We start from the raw sequence: 17,501 nt of genomic DNA on the forward strand, positions 1-17,501 counted from the left end.
AGAAGCCCAATTACACAAGGGCACAGGTCCCTTAAGTCCCTCCCTATAGGCACCAAATGCTGTCAATACCCATTTAATTTCACCATGGCTTGTGAGTACTTGGCATTTTTCAGAATCCACCTAAAAAGATGGGAGCATCACCCAAGAAGGCAAAAGGAAAAATTAACCTACGCTCTGGCTTTCTGCTGAGGGGGTTCAGATCACTAGAACATGTCTGTGCTGACACGCTTGCTCCAAAAGGTAAAGAACATTTAATTACTTTGTTTTGGGATGACCATCTTAACACCTGCTTTAATATCCAATATTTATAAGGCCTTCTGAGGGCCTTAAAAACACTGGTTTCTCTTTTGCTTTGATTCCTCTTCCATTTTTAAAACCTCTCCCTTAAAGTTCATTCTGCAGTACCCGTAAACGGCTTTAAATATTCACTTATGCATTATTTAAATATACATTTATTCATTATACATAATAACTTAGGGCAAGCTTGCACATTTTGCAAACTGGGGAAAACTCAGCTTTCTTCTTATTTCACAAAAATAGCAACAAAAACTTGTTCAGGCCAGCCCCAGGCTTATTAAAGTTTACTTTCCCTTTCCTAAACTTAATCTGAGACAAAATAAGCAAAATCTTCCAAAGACAAATATTTGTGTGCTTTCTGATTATAAACAAGAGGGACACAATGGCAGAGCTATTAGGGTCTCTCTCTACAGATCCAAAAGCATGAGTTTTAGCCTCCTTCCTGATTCATACCATAGGCTGCCTGCTTTTGACCCAGGTGGTAGCTCACCCTAACTGGTTAACAAGCAGATGCAAATTTTGTACCCATTTAAATTTGCACTCTATGCAATTCTGTCAACTTCAGTAAAGCTGGCAGAAAAGCTTCAGTAAATTTCTGCCAACTGAGTTAAGACAAATTAGTACACAAGTTGCATCCCAGCTCACCGTTCTGTGACTCACCATATGGTAAAACATCTTGGGTGATTCTGAAAATCAGAGTGATCATCTTATAGGTATTTACAGAAATGATGATCAGCATCTGCAGTACCTCTTCACATACTCAACAACACATGGTCTTTATGCAAACTTAATAAGTGTACATGATACAATGAATGCTAGTGGAGGGACATTGTATCCCAGAAAAAGATAATCAGTGTTTTAATAAGGGTCTAGTGATCATCCTTAAATCTGGAAAAAATATTTTTAAAAGGTTTACAGGAAATATTATCACAGGAAGCCTTATATAATCAATGGTAAAATGTGATCAGAAAAAAAAAAAAAAAAAAAGGAAAGGAAATCCTTTTGGCTAGGGACAGACATTCAAAAAGCCTGAGCCTGAATTGATTTAATCTTTGCAGGTTAATCTAACCTGGCTAGGTCAAACTGGTTTGAAACTGGAGAGACACTCTCTCTGGACTGAGGAAATCCAGGCACATGCCTGCAGTGGCTCAGGCTAGAAGCTGAGGAAGGGGGTGGCGCTAGTGCAGCCCTCCCTTCTCTTCTGCCCGGAGCTGAGCTGAGGGGGTCAGGACCCTCTCATTAGGGAGATATGCCTGCACAGTCCCAGGCTTTTCCCCACTGGCTGCTCGAGGGCCTGGAGTGTTGCCAGCTCCAAGCTAGCACTATAAGGCGGGGGGGAGAGGTGCAGTGCATGCATCTGTTGATGATACAGAGCTTTTCAATCTCCCTCCCTGCTTCCTCATACTGTCTCCAGCAAACTGATAACAGTTTTTATCACCAAATTAGCAAAACAATAGCCTCTTTCTACATTATTTCAAATGTCCTAAACAGCTTACCAGCTGACCTGTTGATTAGCTCCAGAAGCCCTAAGTGGTCACTGTTCTGTCTGCCTATACCAGTGAAACTGGAGAGAGACACTCTCACCTCTTGGCATTAACTAGCATATGACATACTGGCTATGGTCTGTGCTGTGGCAGAGAGGAGGAAGGGATCTCTGCTTAAGCAGCAAGTGGTGAGAGAGGAGAGATAGGGGGACACAGGGAAGCCAGCAGACTCTGCTGTGCCTGCAAGTCTCTGCCAAGCTCCAGCCGGAGAGCAGAGGGGAGGGGCCAGCTCTTCTAAGGAGCAGAGAGCCCCACCCAGCCCAGAGACCATGTCAGGGTGCTGGGGGAGTCTGATTTAACATAAACCAGCAAGGGGTCTGGGACAGACATTGCATAAACAGGTTTGAGCCAAATCATTTAAGTCTGATACTACATTCAACCAGGTTTATCTCAAACCAGTTTCAGCCATTTTCAAACTGGTTTATGTGCTCTGAACATCTGTTCTGTTACAGGTCTAAACCAGTTTCTGATCAACTGGAAACTGAAATATCAAAACTGGACTACCAAATAAAGCAACACATCTTTTAAGTCACAGCACAATGAGCAAAAGAATTACCTTTCCTACAATAAAAACTGAAAAGTAATGGAACAAAACTAGTGCTGCCTGCTGTGCTGGTGGCAAGTCATAAACAAGTAGTAAATAAGTCTCAGAACAGGGAAAAGGCCACAACCTCCCACTTTGATCTAGCTGCCTTGTCAAACACAGCTCTAAACACAGGAGAAAGTTCAAGTTATTTTAATGCTGGATCCAACACTGACTGACTTGAGTGGGAATCTTTCAACTGACTTTGTATCAGGCCTTTAAAAGCACACACTTGACACAAAACATCCATCTCTCAACACGTCACTGCAAACACAGGACCACTCCAGCTCTTGAGAAGTGTCCTTCTGACAGCCCCAGGGTGGCTCCACTGAAGAAATGGGACCCATAATTTATGCCTATGCCCCCCCTCCACACACATGCATACACATGCACACACTGCCTCTCTCTCTTTCAAAAAAAGTAAAAACAACTTCCTCATCATACTCGTCCTGTTTTAAAGCAACAGCATGTTTCAAAGCTCAGAGCTAAAACTGAATAGTATTCAAACACTAGCCTCCTACCTTCTCTCGCATGGACTTCAGAAGAAGTTTATCACAAAGAAGGATAAATTTGGCTGTGCTCAGGTTGCATGCAAGACCCATAAAAGTATATTCATGAATCCTAAAATCCATGGGTATTGCCTGAGGAGCCAGTGATAGCTCAACTCTGAAACTTTTCCCTCCTTCATATCCTTATTATTATTAAACATTATTTTTGAACTTCCATTTGTGTGTTGGCAAAACATAATTCCATTAAGATTTTTACCTGCTATATTTTTTTCCTCAGCAATGTAGCCCGAAGTGTTTTAGATGTAATCAATTATACCAAAGTTAAAAGGAACTAAACCCACAGCATACATGCACAATGAGGAACAACTGAATTAGACAATGCAATAAATAACCCAGTTTCAGAACAGCAGCCAAAGAAAATGAAAAATTATACCATGGAAAATAAAAAGACATATTTTCCGGTAATATTTCAAAATGAGATGAAGAGCTGGTAAGACACAGATTCATGCAATATACTCCACAGACTCCCATTCCACCTTATTCCACCTGTATAGCTATCACAGGGGCCTGAAAATGTACTTTGCAAGTTATATTATTTAGCTGAATATTAAAAAAGCCCTAAACCTAGAAACACCAAGAAACTCATAATCAAGTCAAGACATGAAAGTTATTTTAAACCAAATCTGTATTTAATATGAACTTCCTACAAATGTGGGATGGGTCAAACCAAATGGATTGAACCCACAACAAAACTAAAGAAGAAAATGAAACATTACGTAAAGAAACTTCTATATTTCTCAATATAAATATTGAGAAAAAAAAAAAAAAAAGGACAGTGAGAGATAGAAATACTGCTCTTTGAATGACCACTTGTCACTCAAAGAGTAAACTTTCTACAAGACACCACAGATTTTCTTAACAGAATCTAGATCATCAACCACCTTCCTATGAAAGCCATACCTGTAACCATGGATGTCACCAGCCTGTTCACTAATATCCCACATTATGAAGGCACAGCTGCTTGACGGAAAGCCCTTCAAGAACACTCAGCTGTGCAACAACATCACACAAATCATCATCTGCATCCTCACCCACAACTTCACTTTCAACAGTCATCACTTCTTCTAAACCATGGGCACACCTATGGGAACAAAAATGGGCCCTCAAGATGCCAATCTTTTCATGAGCCTCCTGAAAGAAAAATCGTTCACAAGTCATCTGGTACCTTGAGGTACGTAGAAAATACACTTAAAGTTGTGTCTATGTCCAAATCATCGAATCTCTCCGAATCGATTTGGAGGGTTCTGATTTGATTCGGAGAGATTAAAGAGTTTCCTAATTTAATTCAGATTCAGCTGCCAAATTGGGCCGAATCTCTGCCAAATCGAATCAGTGACCGACGTTTCGCACAGCCCTAGAGCACACCCCAGGAAGGGAGACACCTGAGAAAGAGGCCCCAGGACGGGGCTGCAAAATGCCGCTGAGCAAGGCAGGGAAGTGGCACGCAGGAGAGGCCAGCAGGAGCAGGCCGTGTGCTGCAGGAGAGGCACAACATGGGGGAACCCATGGAGGGGCAGAAGCTTGGGGCAGAGCCAGGTGCCAAAGCGGTCAGCGGCAGAGGAAACAAGGGGCTAGCACGCAGCAGGGAACAGACCAGGGCCACCAAGACGGAAGGCTGGAGGGGCAGCAGGAGCAACCCAGTCAGACCCAGCCTCAGGTCAGACAGGGCTGAGGTGGGAAGGGGCGGTGACCCATTGGAGGGTCCATATTAAGGCTGTGAAGGTGCAGTGGGAAGCTGCTGAGCCCACAGAGCACAGCTTAAAGAAGAAAATAAAAGGCACCCAAGCCAGGGGCCTGTGGGCCTCAGGGAGCACAACCCAGGGCCCACACCAGCAGACGCCGATTGATTTTCAGTGACGTTTGTTTCTGGATTTTTCTTTACAAGAACACTAGCATCAAGACTGAGGCAAGTTCAGTTGCAGCGACCTCAGTTCGCAGCCAGGGATGGCCTACGAGGAGCCGGCAGCCAGGTCTCTCATACCCCCAACTGCAGGACTTCCAGATGAGAAGTAATCATCTGTAAATATGCCCTCAGGACACCAATGTCAATTCTGCTGTTGGATGTGGTAAGGGCAGGGTAAAGGATATGTTCGAGCCCCACAAAGAAACCAGGATGTGGGATCCCACAAGCCACCTGCCATCAACTGTCTCCCGAGAAGAACATCATTTAGTCATAGCCAACAAGCAGGAACAGCAACCAGAACATGCAGGTGGTGCTAACTTAGGACCCCACTCTGACGTCACCAGGGAGTAGGACACCAGTCAGGGGGACACAAGCCGTACAACATGTACCAGCCTTAGGAACACATTTCTCACAGAACCACCACTCCCTCTCTGACCTCACTATCCTCATATTCAAGGGAAATCTACACAAGAGCAGTGTTCAGTTGCAATCCAAAGTAAGCCAAGCTACGTATCTGGAAGAAAATCAGTAAACTCTTTGGTTCCTTCAGGAAAGGGCCAAAAGCTGCCAAATACTGATTTACTCTAAAAATACCTTCTTTGAGTGTCTCGCTGTAGCAGAAATGATGGAAAAATCCCGTTTCATACATAATATGACATAATATAATGGACAAAAAAATCCGTTGACAGAGCTGATGCCATAGGGCAGCGGTGTGCTTTGGAACAGTTACAGACGGCACCTTTCCTCTCACATATGCCATGTTCAGGCAGCATCTCTCCCGAGCAGGCTGGCAAATGTGCATGTATGGGACAGCTACATTCTACTTAGAATACAACAACATCTGCTAGTCTCACTTTATGACAGCAAATTAATCTATAGTGTGCTGGGATCAAGTGTCTACCCATATTTCATGACAGTGAGATATCTTTCAAAGGTGAAGATGCTTCCTAGAATAGTCCCAATGTAAACTGATTTTCTGGAATTTAAATTTTCCAGACAGTAAATTTTCTTTGTTCACAATTTATCTAAAATCCACTGCATCCCTTTTATCAACTTACTTTGTGCGCTAATTTCGGAAATGGTGTCTCTGCTTGACCTATAGTCTCTCTCTGTCAGTCTACTTTATGGGTGGGCAAAATATGGCCCGCAACCAGCCCACAAGGCCATTCTATCCAGCCTGTGGGGCCCCTAAAAAAATTCTGGCTTCTGGTCTGGGCCCACATGGCTGCCGCGGCACAGGAACCTCAGGTAAACGGGGGGGTGGGAAGGGCAGCAGACGAACTGGCGTGGAACACGGGGAAAGGCGTCTCCTCCCCCGCCCCGTGGCTGGTGCTCCCTGCTGCAGCCACTTGCAGCCCGTGTGGGGCTGTCCTGAGCAGGCACAGGCAGCCCCATGTAGGCTGTGAGCGGCTGCAGTGCAGGGCGGAACAGCTCCAGCAGTGACCGCAGGCGAAGGGCCGCTTTTCCCCATGCTCCGCACCAGATCATTCCCTGCCGGCAAGCAGGGGGTGGTGGCTGCGTGCTGCCCCCCACCTGTACCATGGGGCTGGGGGGGGGGCACTGGGAGTGAGCAGGTGCAGAAGCATGAGGCCTGCACTGGTGTCTCAGGGCCAGCACCAGTAGGGCCCAGAGCAGGCTGGCAGGGGTACAGGGTCCCGGCGGGCAGGGCCTCTATGCAGCCAGGCCAGCTCCCCCCTCTACCTGCTGGTGCAGCCCAGCCCAGCTCCATAGACCCCTGCCAGCCTGTGCCCCACTCTGGGCCCCACCGGTGTCTGACCCTGGGACATTGCTCCCAAGATGGTGACCAAGGGGTGGGGCACCTGTCAAGGGCACGGCTACCCACACAGCCGTCAACAGCTTGCCAAAACTGGGTAGGTGGCCCTTGGCCCAAAATAACTGCCCACCCTTCCTGGACCTCAAACAGGGTTATCATCATGCTTGCCAAACATGCATCAAGCTTACATGCCCAACTAAATTTTTTTGCTCCCATTCTCCTTATTGCCATTCCAGATACAACCTAAATAGTTTATGAAATACGTAAAATTATTTGAGACTCTACAAAGCCCTCTTTCTACAAATTATATTGCACTTTGACTGTCAATGCAAACTAATTCATGTTTTCTCTAAAATGAAAAGTAAAGAGTCAGGTTACAACGATTATATTCCAACTACTCAGGATGTATTTCTGCTTTGATCACATGCACTGGAAACAGCACTGTTAGCACAAATGATAGCCAATAACTGAATTCAAGCGAGCAGCTTAAGTAAAAACAGAAAAATCCCAAGGATTTCTGCTGAAAGTAACCCTTCAGCAATTTCTTAGAATATGGCAAGGATGATACTGTGATACACTGGACAATCTTGGGGATTTTTAGGACAAACATGGGGAAGAACGAAGTGGTGACATTACAAGAAAGAAGGTACCAGAGTCCCCTCTATTCTGAGAGACAATGGGCAGAACACTTTGAAGAGATAAAAAAGAAGTCAGTAGTTAAGCTAAAGTCCAAGAACAAGACACATTAAATCAGCACTCTTTGTTAGTTTGCAGCCTAAGAGTACTGGCCATCAACAAATACAGGATCTGAGGAACCAAGAAGGATAAACACTACATTAGGCCTTCTGTAAAATATACAGCAATACCAGCTCACTAAGAAACAAGAGTTAGAAGAGTGTGTACACCAAATAAAATTTTGGCCCCGATGAGAGACACATCCACAGTACTCCAATCAAACTACACTAATCTTTCGGTCCTTTTACTGATGTGTGCGCTATTCCCAATGAAAGACAGTGACAATGACAAATGAGAAAATAAAGTGCTTCTATAACCAAAAGGTTTCTAATAAAAGATCATAAAAGTTGAATGAGGATGGTGGGGAAGGGCAGCACCCGCTGGCTTTCTGACAGTTTGCCACAGTCTTCACTCCAGTGAGGTTTAAAAACAATGCACCAGCCCCGCTGCTACAATTATCTGCCAATGCCACTGCTGGAATAGCCTTTGCACCGAGTATGCTGATTCTACAGTCCTGTTCTGGGTAAAGATACAGAGACTCTATCCAACAAGAGAAATGACTGTCATATACTTGGGAGCTGGTGGATAAAGCATGAGGTAGGGAATCAAAACTGATTCTGAAGCAGCAGTATTTTGACACAGAAACAGTTTAGAAACCAGACTCCTGGCTCATAATGTCAGCTCTGCTTTGTTATTGTTGTAATCAGTAACACTAAGACATGCATTCTATTGAGTTATTGCTCTCCAGGGTGTCATATTTTTTAAACAGATCTTTGTAGGTAAATTAAAGTAATGAAGATAAACGCTCCTGAGAATAGCTTGCAACAATCCATTACAGATACAGGCTACTGGAGTCTGGGATAAAGTAGTGCCATTAAGAAGAACAAATGCATTTATTATGAAAATGATGTTTGTGCCTTTTCTGTGGCAGATTGAAACATTTTCTGTACTAACTACAAGTTCCTGTACTAGTGGTTCTCAACCCTTTCAGCTTCAAGGCATCCCCCTACCTACCTTTTCTGAATTTAGAGAACTAGAATCTAGCTGATGCTAAGTGAGGGGGGCAGGAGCACAATTTCAGCCTGCTGTGCCTCTGCCACCTGCCCTCCCTCTAGTCCAGTGGTCTCCAACCTTTTTAGTTATGAGATCACATTTAGCATTTAAAAGCAACCCGAGGTCTTCTGTGTGTCACTGTCCCTGTCCCCCCGCACCCCAAGCAGGTAAGTCTGTGGGGCGGGAAGGGGGTGAGGGGGGCAGACTGAGGCAGAAGAAGAAAAAATTATTTGGGAGTGCGTGTCCCCAGCAGGTTAAGTCCCATCCAGCCAGGGATCCACTCAAGTTACCCCTGCTCCTGCCTCTGCGGCACTGTCCCTCACCACGGCGGCCTCAATCTAGTCCCCATCCCTTCCCTCGCCCACAAACTGATCTGCTGGGCTGGGGAGTGTGTGTACATGTACACAGGCACTCAGCCTCCTACCCCAGCCTTGGATGGACTCCAAGATCTACCGGTGGATCGAGATCCAGTTTGGTGACCACTACTCTAGTCTGTATCTGAGGCAGCAAGCATGGCCCCTGCTACTGAGGCTGCTCCTATGGAGTATCAAGTACCAGCAACCAAAACTACCTACCTTTGTGGCCTCTCCTGCCAGTCCTGGGAGCATGGAAGAAGCAGGGGATGTTCAGTTGGGATAAACAATGCAGCTCCATGGCCCCATATCCACCTGCCTGCCCATGGCAGAATACACTGCTCAAAGCATGGGAGCAGCCTGCCCACAGGCTTCCAAGAGGGATGGGAAAACAGGCAGAGTTCTCAGGGGAACAGCTGTGAGCACCACTTGTCTGCAGGATGGGGGCAGGGGGGTGGAAGAGAGCACTTAGTTCCTCACACAGGAGCTACACACATTACCCTTAAAAGGATCTCACAAAATCCTGGTTGAGAATCACTGTCCTGTTCTAAGCCGCTATCTTAATCCCCCAGTAAAGAAAGCACATATATACAGTACATATACCATTCTTGGGGATTTCCGATTTTATAGAATGGGAAAAGCTATAAAAAAGAAACCCTAGAAACTCATCAGGTTATTGCTATGCACTGGGAAGAATATGAATAAGTTCAAGTTTAAACGGCTATCATCTAGAAACCCAGCCATATTAGACAAATATTAGCTAAAGTGGTCAAGTTAAACCAGTCAAAACTGTAAGAATACCACAGCTCCAAAAAAGATAGGGATACTTAATCCAAAAGCCAAAACAAATATTTATTAGCACAGCAATTCTCAACCAAGTTTGCAGACACCCTTGGGTGCTGCAAGATCCTTTCAGCAGTGCCGCAGGGTGCTGCACAATAATATTGTGCAGCAGCCTGCGGCACCACTGAAGGGTTGTTGGGCACCAACCAGCCTCTAGAGAAGCTTTGTTTAGTGTAAAAAGATTGAGAAATACTGGATTAGCCTTTGTGCGAACTTCAGTCTTGACCAACTTCAACCACTAGAGGGTGCTCACATTCGTCTATGGAATGCCTTTTAGGGGAGAGAAAGTTAGGAGAACTACAAGGACGTGTTATATTCCATAGCTCAAATGTTTTTCTGAATAAACTGAAAAAAATGGAACCAAGTGTTAAAAGTGATTTAGACCTTAGCTACAATGCAAGAGCTCTACAATTTTAGCCTTCAGATTTAAGTGGAAAAGCTTCCCTACTGGTTATTTGAGCAGGTCCACAGGACAGTTCTACTTGGGTTCTGAATTTCTCAAGTCATGGTTTACTAAGATGAAATTTTTACCCACTATTAATACAGTGTGCAGCAGGAGACTAGATGGCCAAACACAGTTTTTACTGTTCACTGAATCTTTTGGTTGACCTTCACTTCAGTAAAACTGGAACAGGTTCTTATTTTTGACGATGGAATACATGGAGGCCTAAGGCAGCCCAGTGCAAAGAATATATTTTGAAGCAATTGGTCAGTGTTTTTCAGGTCATTTAATGTCATACCACAGGGGAATGGGTAGTAACTACCATTGCTCTGTTTACATTTACATTTCTTGTTACCCCATACCCTGATCGAATTTGGTTTGATGAAGTGGCTCTCTTCCAACTCATCATGGATCGCCAACGGATGCTGTTATCCATTTTCTCCAGCCCATGCTTTCTCATCTTTATAAATATGACTATTCTGAGGCACCAATTCATGAAGGCCACATCAACAACATGGCTAAATCCAACTCCAAGGGCAATGTAAGGGTTAACCCCCCCCAAATTATATTTCCTGGTTCATTCTCTAACTCCTGAATTTCTTTACCGGTATAACTGGAAATCCTCTTCTGTGAAGACATCTTGAATTTTATCCCCAAAGTACCTGCAAAATTAAGAAGGAGTTTAAGAAGAGGCATTATGAACCATAATGCATTAGCAGTTTACATCTTCCCACCCTTATCTCTGCTTTGTCTTTTTCACAAAGTACCAATAAATTAAACTGATACAAGGGACCCATAACCCATCCCATTGTTTGAACTCAACAAGTAAAGAAAGGCACTGCTACAGGATATTACTAAAAGATTTAAGATACAGTGACAGCATTACTGGGCCCAAAAATTCTCCCATCTACATACCATAAAATAAGAATGGGAATTCCATTTTAGAAAACTGGTGCAAAATTCCCTGCGTTTCCCCAGCTACTCAAAAAGCTATAGCTCAAGAACTGTGCAAGAGCCATTAACAGTTACCCAATGCTTGAAAAGCAAATCCTACAAATAAATTACAAATTGCTTCCTACAGGTCCAATCCAATTCAACAGTTATATCAGATTTGATGCCACAGAAGTTTTTCACAAGGACACAAGAGACAGCAAAGAATCCTACAAACCCCGGTAGAGTCATCTGTCACCCCCCACAATGGAAGTCCTTTTTCAACTGGAAAAGGAACAGAGTGCTCAGGCTGTAAAATGACAGAGGACAGAGAGCAAGGCACAACCTGTTACCTGTACAAATTAACAAAATGCTTCCCCAGTGAAAGTGCTCCAGAGTGCAAATCCAAGATTGAAGCCTGGGAAAGGAGACACACATAGGAGACAGAGTAGAGAGATAGCAGTTGGGGGAGGGGGGAAAAAAACAAAATATATATTGGTAAGTGCTGAAAAGTTTATGCCATCTTTAAATGTAATCATATTTTCAATAAACTACCCTAAATTGAATGCTATTTCCCTCCACCTTCTAAATAAAGTTTGTTTTCAAAACTGATGCAGGATTTCAAAATCTGTTCCACCTTAGATCTTTATAAGGCTCCTACCAGTTGACTGTTTAAGAAGAAAAGGATGGTCCTACAATTAAAGTACTAAATCAGGACTGTGAACATTCGGGTTCAATTCCTGATTTTGCCATACAGTCCCTGCATAACCTCAAGCAAGCCACCTTCACTGTTCCTCAAGCCTTCTTTGTAAATTCATCAAAATGCTGATGTTTCTATTTCCCCTTCCAACTGGGGCCTGTGGAAGTATAAACTAATGAATATTTGTGAAATGTTTAGACACTGCAGTAACACCAAAGTGAAAGGGGCATAAGTAGCCAGGACAGCTTTGTATCTATTCTTTTCCCAGCCTCTAATTCTTGTCCAGTTAAACCTTTCTTTTCCCTCCCAAAAGTGAAACTAAGTTTTCCACAAGCCACTCATGCACCTCACTCATCATGGAGAAAGTCTGTTTGAAAAGAACAGTTATGTTTCTGAAGCCAAAAATGAAATCCTGTTAGACTCAAATGTGACAAAGGCAATTCTAACATTTTAATTTACACTTAATTTACATTTTAATTTTAACACTTTAAAAACCTCTTCTCAACCTCAAATTCTGAAAATTCAGCCTATTTCCTTAGTCTACCTCATATTCTGCTCCAGGACCAAAGGCAGTAAGAAAATATTCACTTTTTCCTGACTAGAAAGGTACCTCTTCCTTGGTGCTCAAAAATATTGGATAATATATTCAATATCTGGTAACAATTTTTCTCTGGCTCACACTGACCAAGGAACATGTGCTTAGTAAGGGTGCACTGAGGAAGATTTTCTGAGCTGATACTGAGGACCAATTATTGATCTGCCATATCACCCTATACCAATCCAACTGCCGAGATGCAGCCTAGTAGTATGGAGAGCAGCACCCAGCTGGTAAGTCTATTGCAAGGAAGGGACATGGAGGGGGCCGATTAAGGCCCCCCGTGGTGAGGAAGGGAGTCTGGCTGGGGATGAGCCTGGGGCAGGGGTAAGGGCAGGCACTGCCTAGCCGGGGTGGGCCAGAGCGTGGGACAGAGCCAGCAGTTCATCCAGGGAGCACAGAGGGGCAGGGGGGCAGCTTCCACCACTGTATGCACCCTCAGGAGAGGCATAGGGGGCATGTACCCCCAGATCTGGGAACAGGGCAAAGGTGGGCTGCTGCTGTGTGCTCGGGGCTGGGGCTGATTCAACCTCTTCCGGTGGCTGCATTCAGGCCGGGCCGTGCGGGAAGCAGTGGCACTGGAAGGAGGGGAGAGCTATGGCAAATTCTAGGGTAACTGTAGCCCCCCCATAGCCTCCCTCTCAGTGGTGCCACCACCCATCCCAAGTGCAGCTGACAGGAAGAGGAGGCTGGAGTACCCCCGGCTCTGAGCACACAGCAGCAGCAACAGCCTGCCTTTGCCCCTTTGATCCAGAGGGCACATACCCCCCATGCCTCTCTTGGGGGTCTGCACAGTGGTGGGAGCCACCCCCAGACAAGCTGCCAGCTCCATCCCACACCCTAATTGGGCAGCACGTGTCCCTTCCCCAGCCCCAGCCCCACTCCATTTCCTCACCACAGGGGCCTCGATCTGCACGCAGTATTTATCAGCTGATTGCCAATAATGTCAATTTCGCTTTTATCAGTGCTGATAGACTATGAACCAATGTATTGCTGCACCTCTAATGCTTAGTTTGATGAGCTGATCCCAATATAAAAGCCAATTCATTTAATGGATATTTTCAGTGTGAACAGGATCCCAAGTGGCAATAGCTAGTTAAACCTGTTACTACCTAAATAAATAATAATATTGACATCCTCTGACTTATAAAATCATTAAGTAACCCTGCCTTCCTCAAAAGCAACAGACCATGGAACTCTGCTACATGCCTGACAGGTCTTAAGAGCAATCAATCCATTTCCATAGGTTCCAGGCCACAGTAGCAATCGGAGTAGGTCATATGCCCTGACAGAACTTTGAACTCCATCCTCCTGACAGAACGTGACCTAGAGTCCGGTTTTGATGGCCTCCTCTCCTTAGAGATAACTGCCACATTTTCATCATGACTTAATATTATTTGCACTCCCAGCGCAAGACACAGCCTAGCAATGCTTAGGTAGTTGCTCAGAACACTGACGTGGGAATGCTAAGAAGCTGGGCTTCGGCTCCCAGTGTAGCTGCATGCCCTCCTACGCCTGAACCTTAGACAGTTTCATCAACCCTGGGGACCATGCCAGAAAAGGGCCCTGCAGGTAGCCATATTGCAACAAGTGACCCAGCTAGGGGGCTTCAAATACCAAGAGCTGAAACAGGGGATTCCTAGTGGATTCGGCATCAGTCCCCATGAAAAAGGAGAAACATGCTTGCAGCTCTGCAGGGAATCTCAAACAATCAATTTGGCTAATGAAAAGACTCCCCACAAAATGGAAGACATTCACAGCTGAAAAAATAACGGCTGCAACAGGAGGCCTAGAAAGCCAGATGGCGTGGGTTGAAAAGGGAGCTGAGAGGAGAATGAGTATTCCTCAGGCCTGCCTTTGCAACGACTGAATGCCAGAAGGGAACTTGATTATATAGGGACACAGAGCTTCTATTTGTTCAGGTGCTGTCCTGAAAAGAAACTGAACCACATCTCTGTGCTGAAGTCACCTTAGAACATTAAGCACTTACTGACCTTTCGGCACCATTTTCTACATTTACAAATATAGGCTGGAGGAAGCCTGTGATAGGAGTGCATTCACACCTTAACATCCTGACTTTAGTCCTCATTTCAACTCTACTCTGCCAGGCTGAAATCTCTATGAATGTCTAGAGATGGTAGAAATGTTGCTAAGACTTCCACGCATGCACATACCTTTGGAGCCAAGAACTCATTACACAGAAGTCCTAGTACAAGGCAACTGTGCTTTCCTTAAAAGAACAAAAAATAAATATAAGCATTTTCCTACTCTTCAACTTTGTCAGGGGTCCTAAGTCATATCGCAGAAGACAATTCAAATGAAGCTTGCACACACTGAGCATTTCTCAGCCAAGGATGACAAAAGCAGCTCTCCACCTATTTTAAAGCAAGGAATAAAGGGCATACTTCATGCCTGATTTGATCAAGATCTGTTAAAATAGATGCTCAAACAAATATCTGTTCTCTACCCCAGAAATTCTGTCTTTATGCATTTGGCAAATGGGTATTTTAGAAAGAGATCATTTGAAAGGAACAGAGGCACAAACTGCCCTCAAAAGGCAAAACATATCCCTGGTATTAAATGCATAGTCTGGCAAGACTCAGTGCCTGCATGAGCTCCCCTGATCTTTTCCATACCAGCTTTCACATGCTTGAGCTTAAAGGTGAAAAGGAAAGTCAGTTCTACATCACCAGCTACGCCTCCACAAAGCCAGACACTCCTGTTTACAACTACAAGCAGACAAGCTCAGATTCATAAAACAATCCCGTGTTTCAACCTCCACCTTAATTTTTAAAACAGATGCAGAGGATGAAGAATGCATCCATCTATGGTGATGCGTAATTCTTCTGAAGACTAGGTTCATCATATATGAAATCACAAGTCTGACTCATCTACCTATGCAAAATTTGAAAGCTGCCAGCCAGACACCAGAGAGCACAAGGTACCACAGTTATTGAGGAAGCCCAAAACAATATTTTGCTCCAGTACATGAGGCACATGTGCTTTGGATACAAACTAAATGCTTCTTGTTCACTTAAATTGATCTAGATTTCATATGATGTAAATCTTGCTTTGATCCCCTGCTTATTACCACTATTATTCTGAAACTTTCCTCAAATAACTCATACCATAATCCGGCAGTTCACAACCTTTATGGATTGCTAACTGAATTCTGATGGAAGCTCACCTTTTATAAATGAATTTCCATAAGGTTCACAAGACCATTTTTAAGAGCCACAACACCGCTTGGGTTTGTGACCAAGTGTCAGAACCCCTTCCTTATTCCTCCCAAAGAAAAGAAATAAGATATGGTCAGTTCCTTGCAGAAACCTTAAAAAATGCACTGATAGCATGATCTTACACGCCTGACCAAAGATCATGCACAGGCAGGCTACAAAAGGTGTACAGGGACTGGCGTCCATCAGCTAGACCCTTATAATCGTTTACGAGGAATTAAGAAGCACCTTCAAAGTGATAAATTCAGAGCAAGTGAGCACTGGTGAGCCACACGGCAAGGCTCAGAAAAAACAACACTGAATCAACAACAGAAGCTTTGAGCCCGTTCCCTAATCGTCCAGGGAAAGGACTGGTCTAAGCAACACTGATACAGAACTGAAAGGGACGCAATCCAAAACGGAAGATGCATACTGCCCGCCAGGGAGTGAGCGACAGCTGTAGTCAGCACCTGTGTGCAGAAACACCCAGTCACAGCAATGGCTGCTTAACCAGCAGCTTTGTTCCTATTCGGTTTTCAAACAACACTCCCAACAACACCAATAACCACTTGGGAGCACCAGAGCCTGATGAATTGTTATTAATGGGCACTGACTTTACTTATGCAGTTGCAGTAAGATGCTTAATAAAAGACAGACTGTATCAATTTCCAGCCTGTAGGGAACAGGTGGGACAAAAAAAGGTGGGGGGGGGGGCAAAAAGAATGTAACAGAGGGCCTGGGAAATAAGTAGCTGGCAATAACTCAGGGGCTCTCCAAGCTTCAAGAGAGAAATTGGGAGAAAGAAGAGAAATTACTACCTGCAGTAAAGCTGTTCTTAGCCCAGGCCTGCGCACCCGGAAAAGAGACTCCGAGTGGAGGGAACAGCTGTATGTGCTGTTTGTCTCCTCCAGTGTCCAAGAAATGTAGTTTCCAACTCTCCAAAAATCTCAGCTCCAAAGCAGCAGAGAAGCTTCTGATTCAAACAACTGAGTTTATATCACAATGGAGTTCTGTGATTTTATGCACCAACCAAGAGGTGAAGTGGCCCAGAATAAGTCTGGAGTTCAGGAAAGCAGAAATCCTAACCTAGAGAAGGAAGTGGGGACCAAAGCAATTAAAAAAAAAAAAAAAAAATCAGTCTGACAGGACATCAAGGGTCCCAACTTGACTTGCACCAAAGATAGCTACATTTGGGGAAGTAACAATTACATTAGTTTATTTCAGGAAAAGTAATCAAACATTAATTTGCTGAAAAGCAGAGCCACCTCCATGCATTCAACAGAACATGAGCAAAAGCAGCCAGTCAAGAGATATGATTTTATATACTATAATAATCTCTCACACTGCCCAGAGATTCCCATGAGCACTCTCCACTGGAAATTTTAACAAAATGTGCTACTGGTATTCAAAGTCTACCCATCTGAACTGTAACATCAGCAGGAAATATAAATAAAACATCAGCACGAAAAGATCATCATATCAGCTGATATCGTAACGTATGACATGCTGTATATGAGTTAAGGTGGTATTTGCAAATACTGAAATAGAAGATCCATTCCCATCAGACGCTGAAATACTTCACTCCTTTAGAAAAAGGGTCTGTTGTCATCAGTAGAAAACAACTGACCTGTACTCAGCAAAAGAAAATAATTCTACATAAAAACAGGGCTGTTGTGAGGATTCAGGACTGTACAGTGCTTTACGTGTAACATACTTAGCGGGTATAGAGCACTGTGAATTCACAGCATGCAGGAACAATTCCACAAGAGGTATAACACCCTTCTCCTCTTTCCTAACTCCTCTTTCACCCACAAAAGCCTCCCAGCAATTTCTTTTAAATGCTCAAGCCAGTGCATGTTGCTCAGTAACACCAGACCCTTCCCACTGATGCATAAAGCCAGTCACTCTCTGGATGCTCCAAAGCTGGGACACAGAAACTCTTGTCAGGCGAATATTTTTTTCTCC

General features: G+C 44.2%; 1 protein-coding gene across 1 annotated transcript in view; it reads right to left on the minus strand.

The window, feature by feature from the left end:
• Positions 1-17,501, minus strand: part of OGFOD3 (2-oxoglutarate and iron dependent oxygenase domain containing 3) — a 93,952-nt gene that overhangs the window by 55,377 nt on the left and 21,074 nt on the right. The window contains exons 6-7 of the mRNA XM_019542823.1: positions 11,380-11,444; positions 10,702-10,758 (exon numbers count right to left, since the gene is read on the minus strand). Of these exons, the coding sequence (XP_019398368.1) occupies positions 10,702-10,758; positions 11,380-11,444 (122 nt within the window). The remainder of the gene's footprint in view (positions 1-10,701; positions 10,759-11,379; positions 11,445-17,501) is intronic.

Source organism: Crocodylus porosus, unplaced genomic scaffold (genome assembly GCF_001723895.1).
Source record: "Crocodylus porosus isolate Cpor-Errol unplaced genomic scaffold, CroPor_comp1, whole genome shotgun sequence".
Classification (NCBI taxonomy): Eukaryota; Metazoa; Chordata; order Crocodylia; family Crocodylidae; genus Crocodylus; species Crocodylus porosus.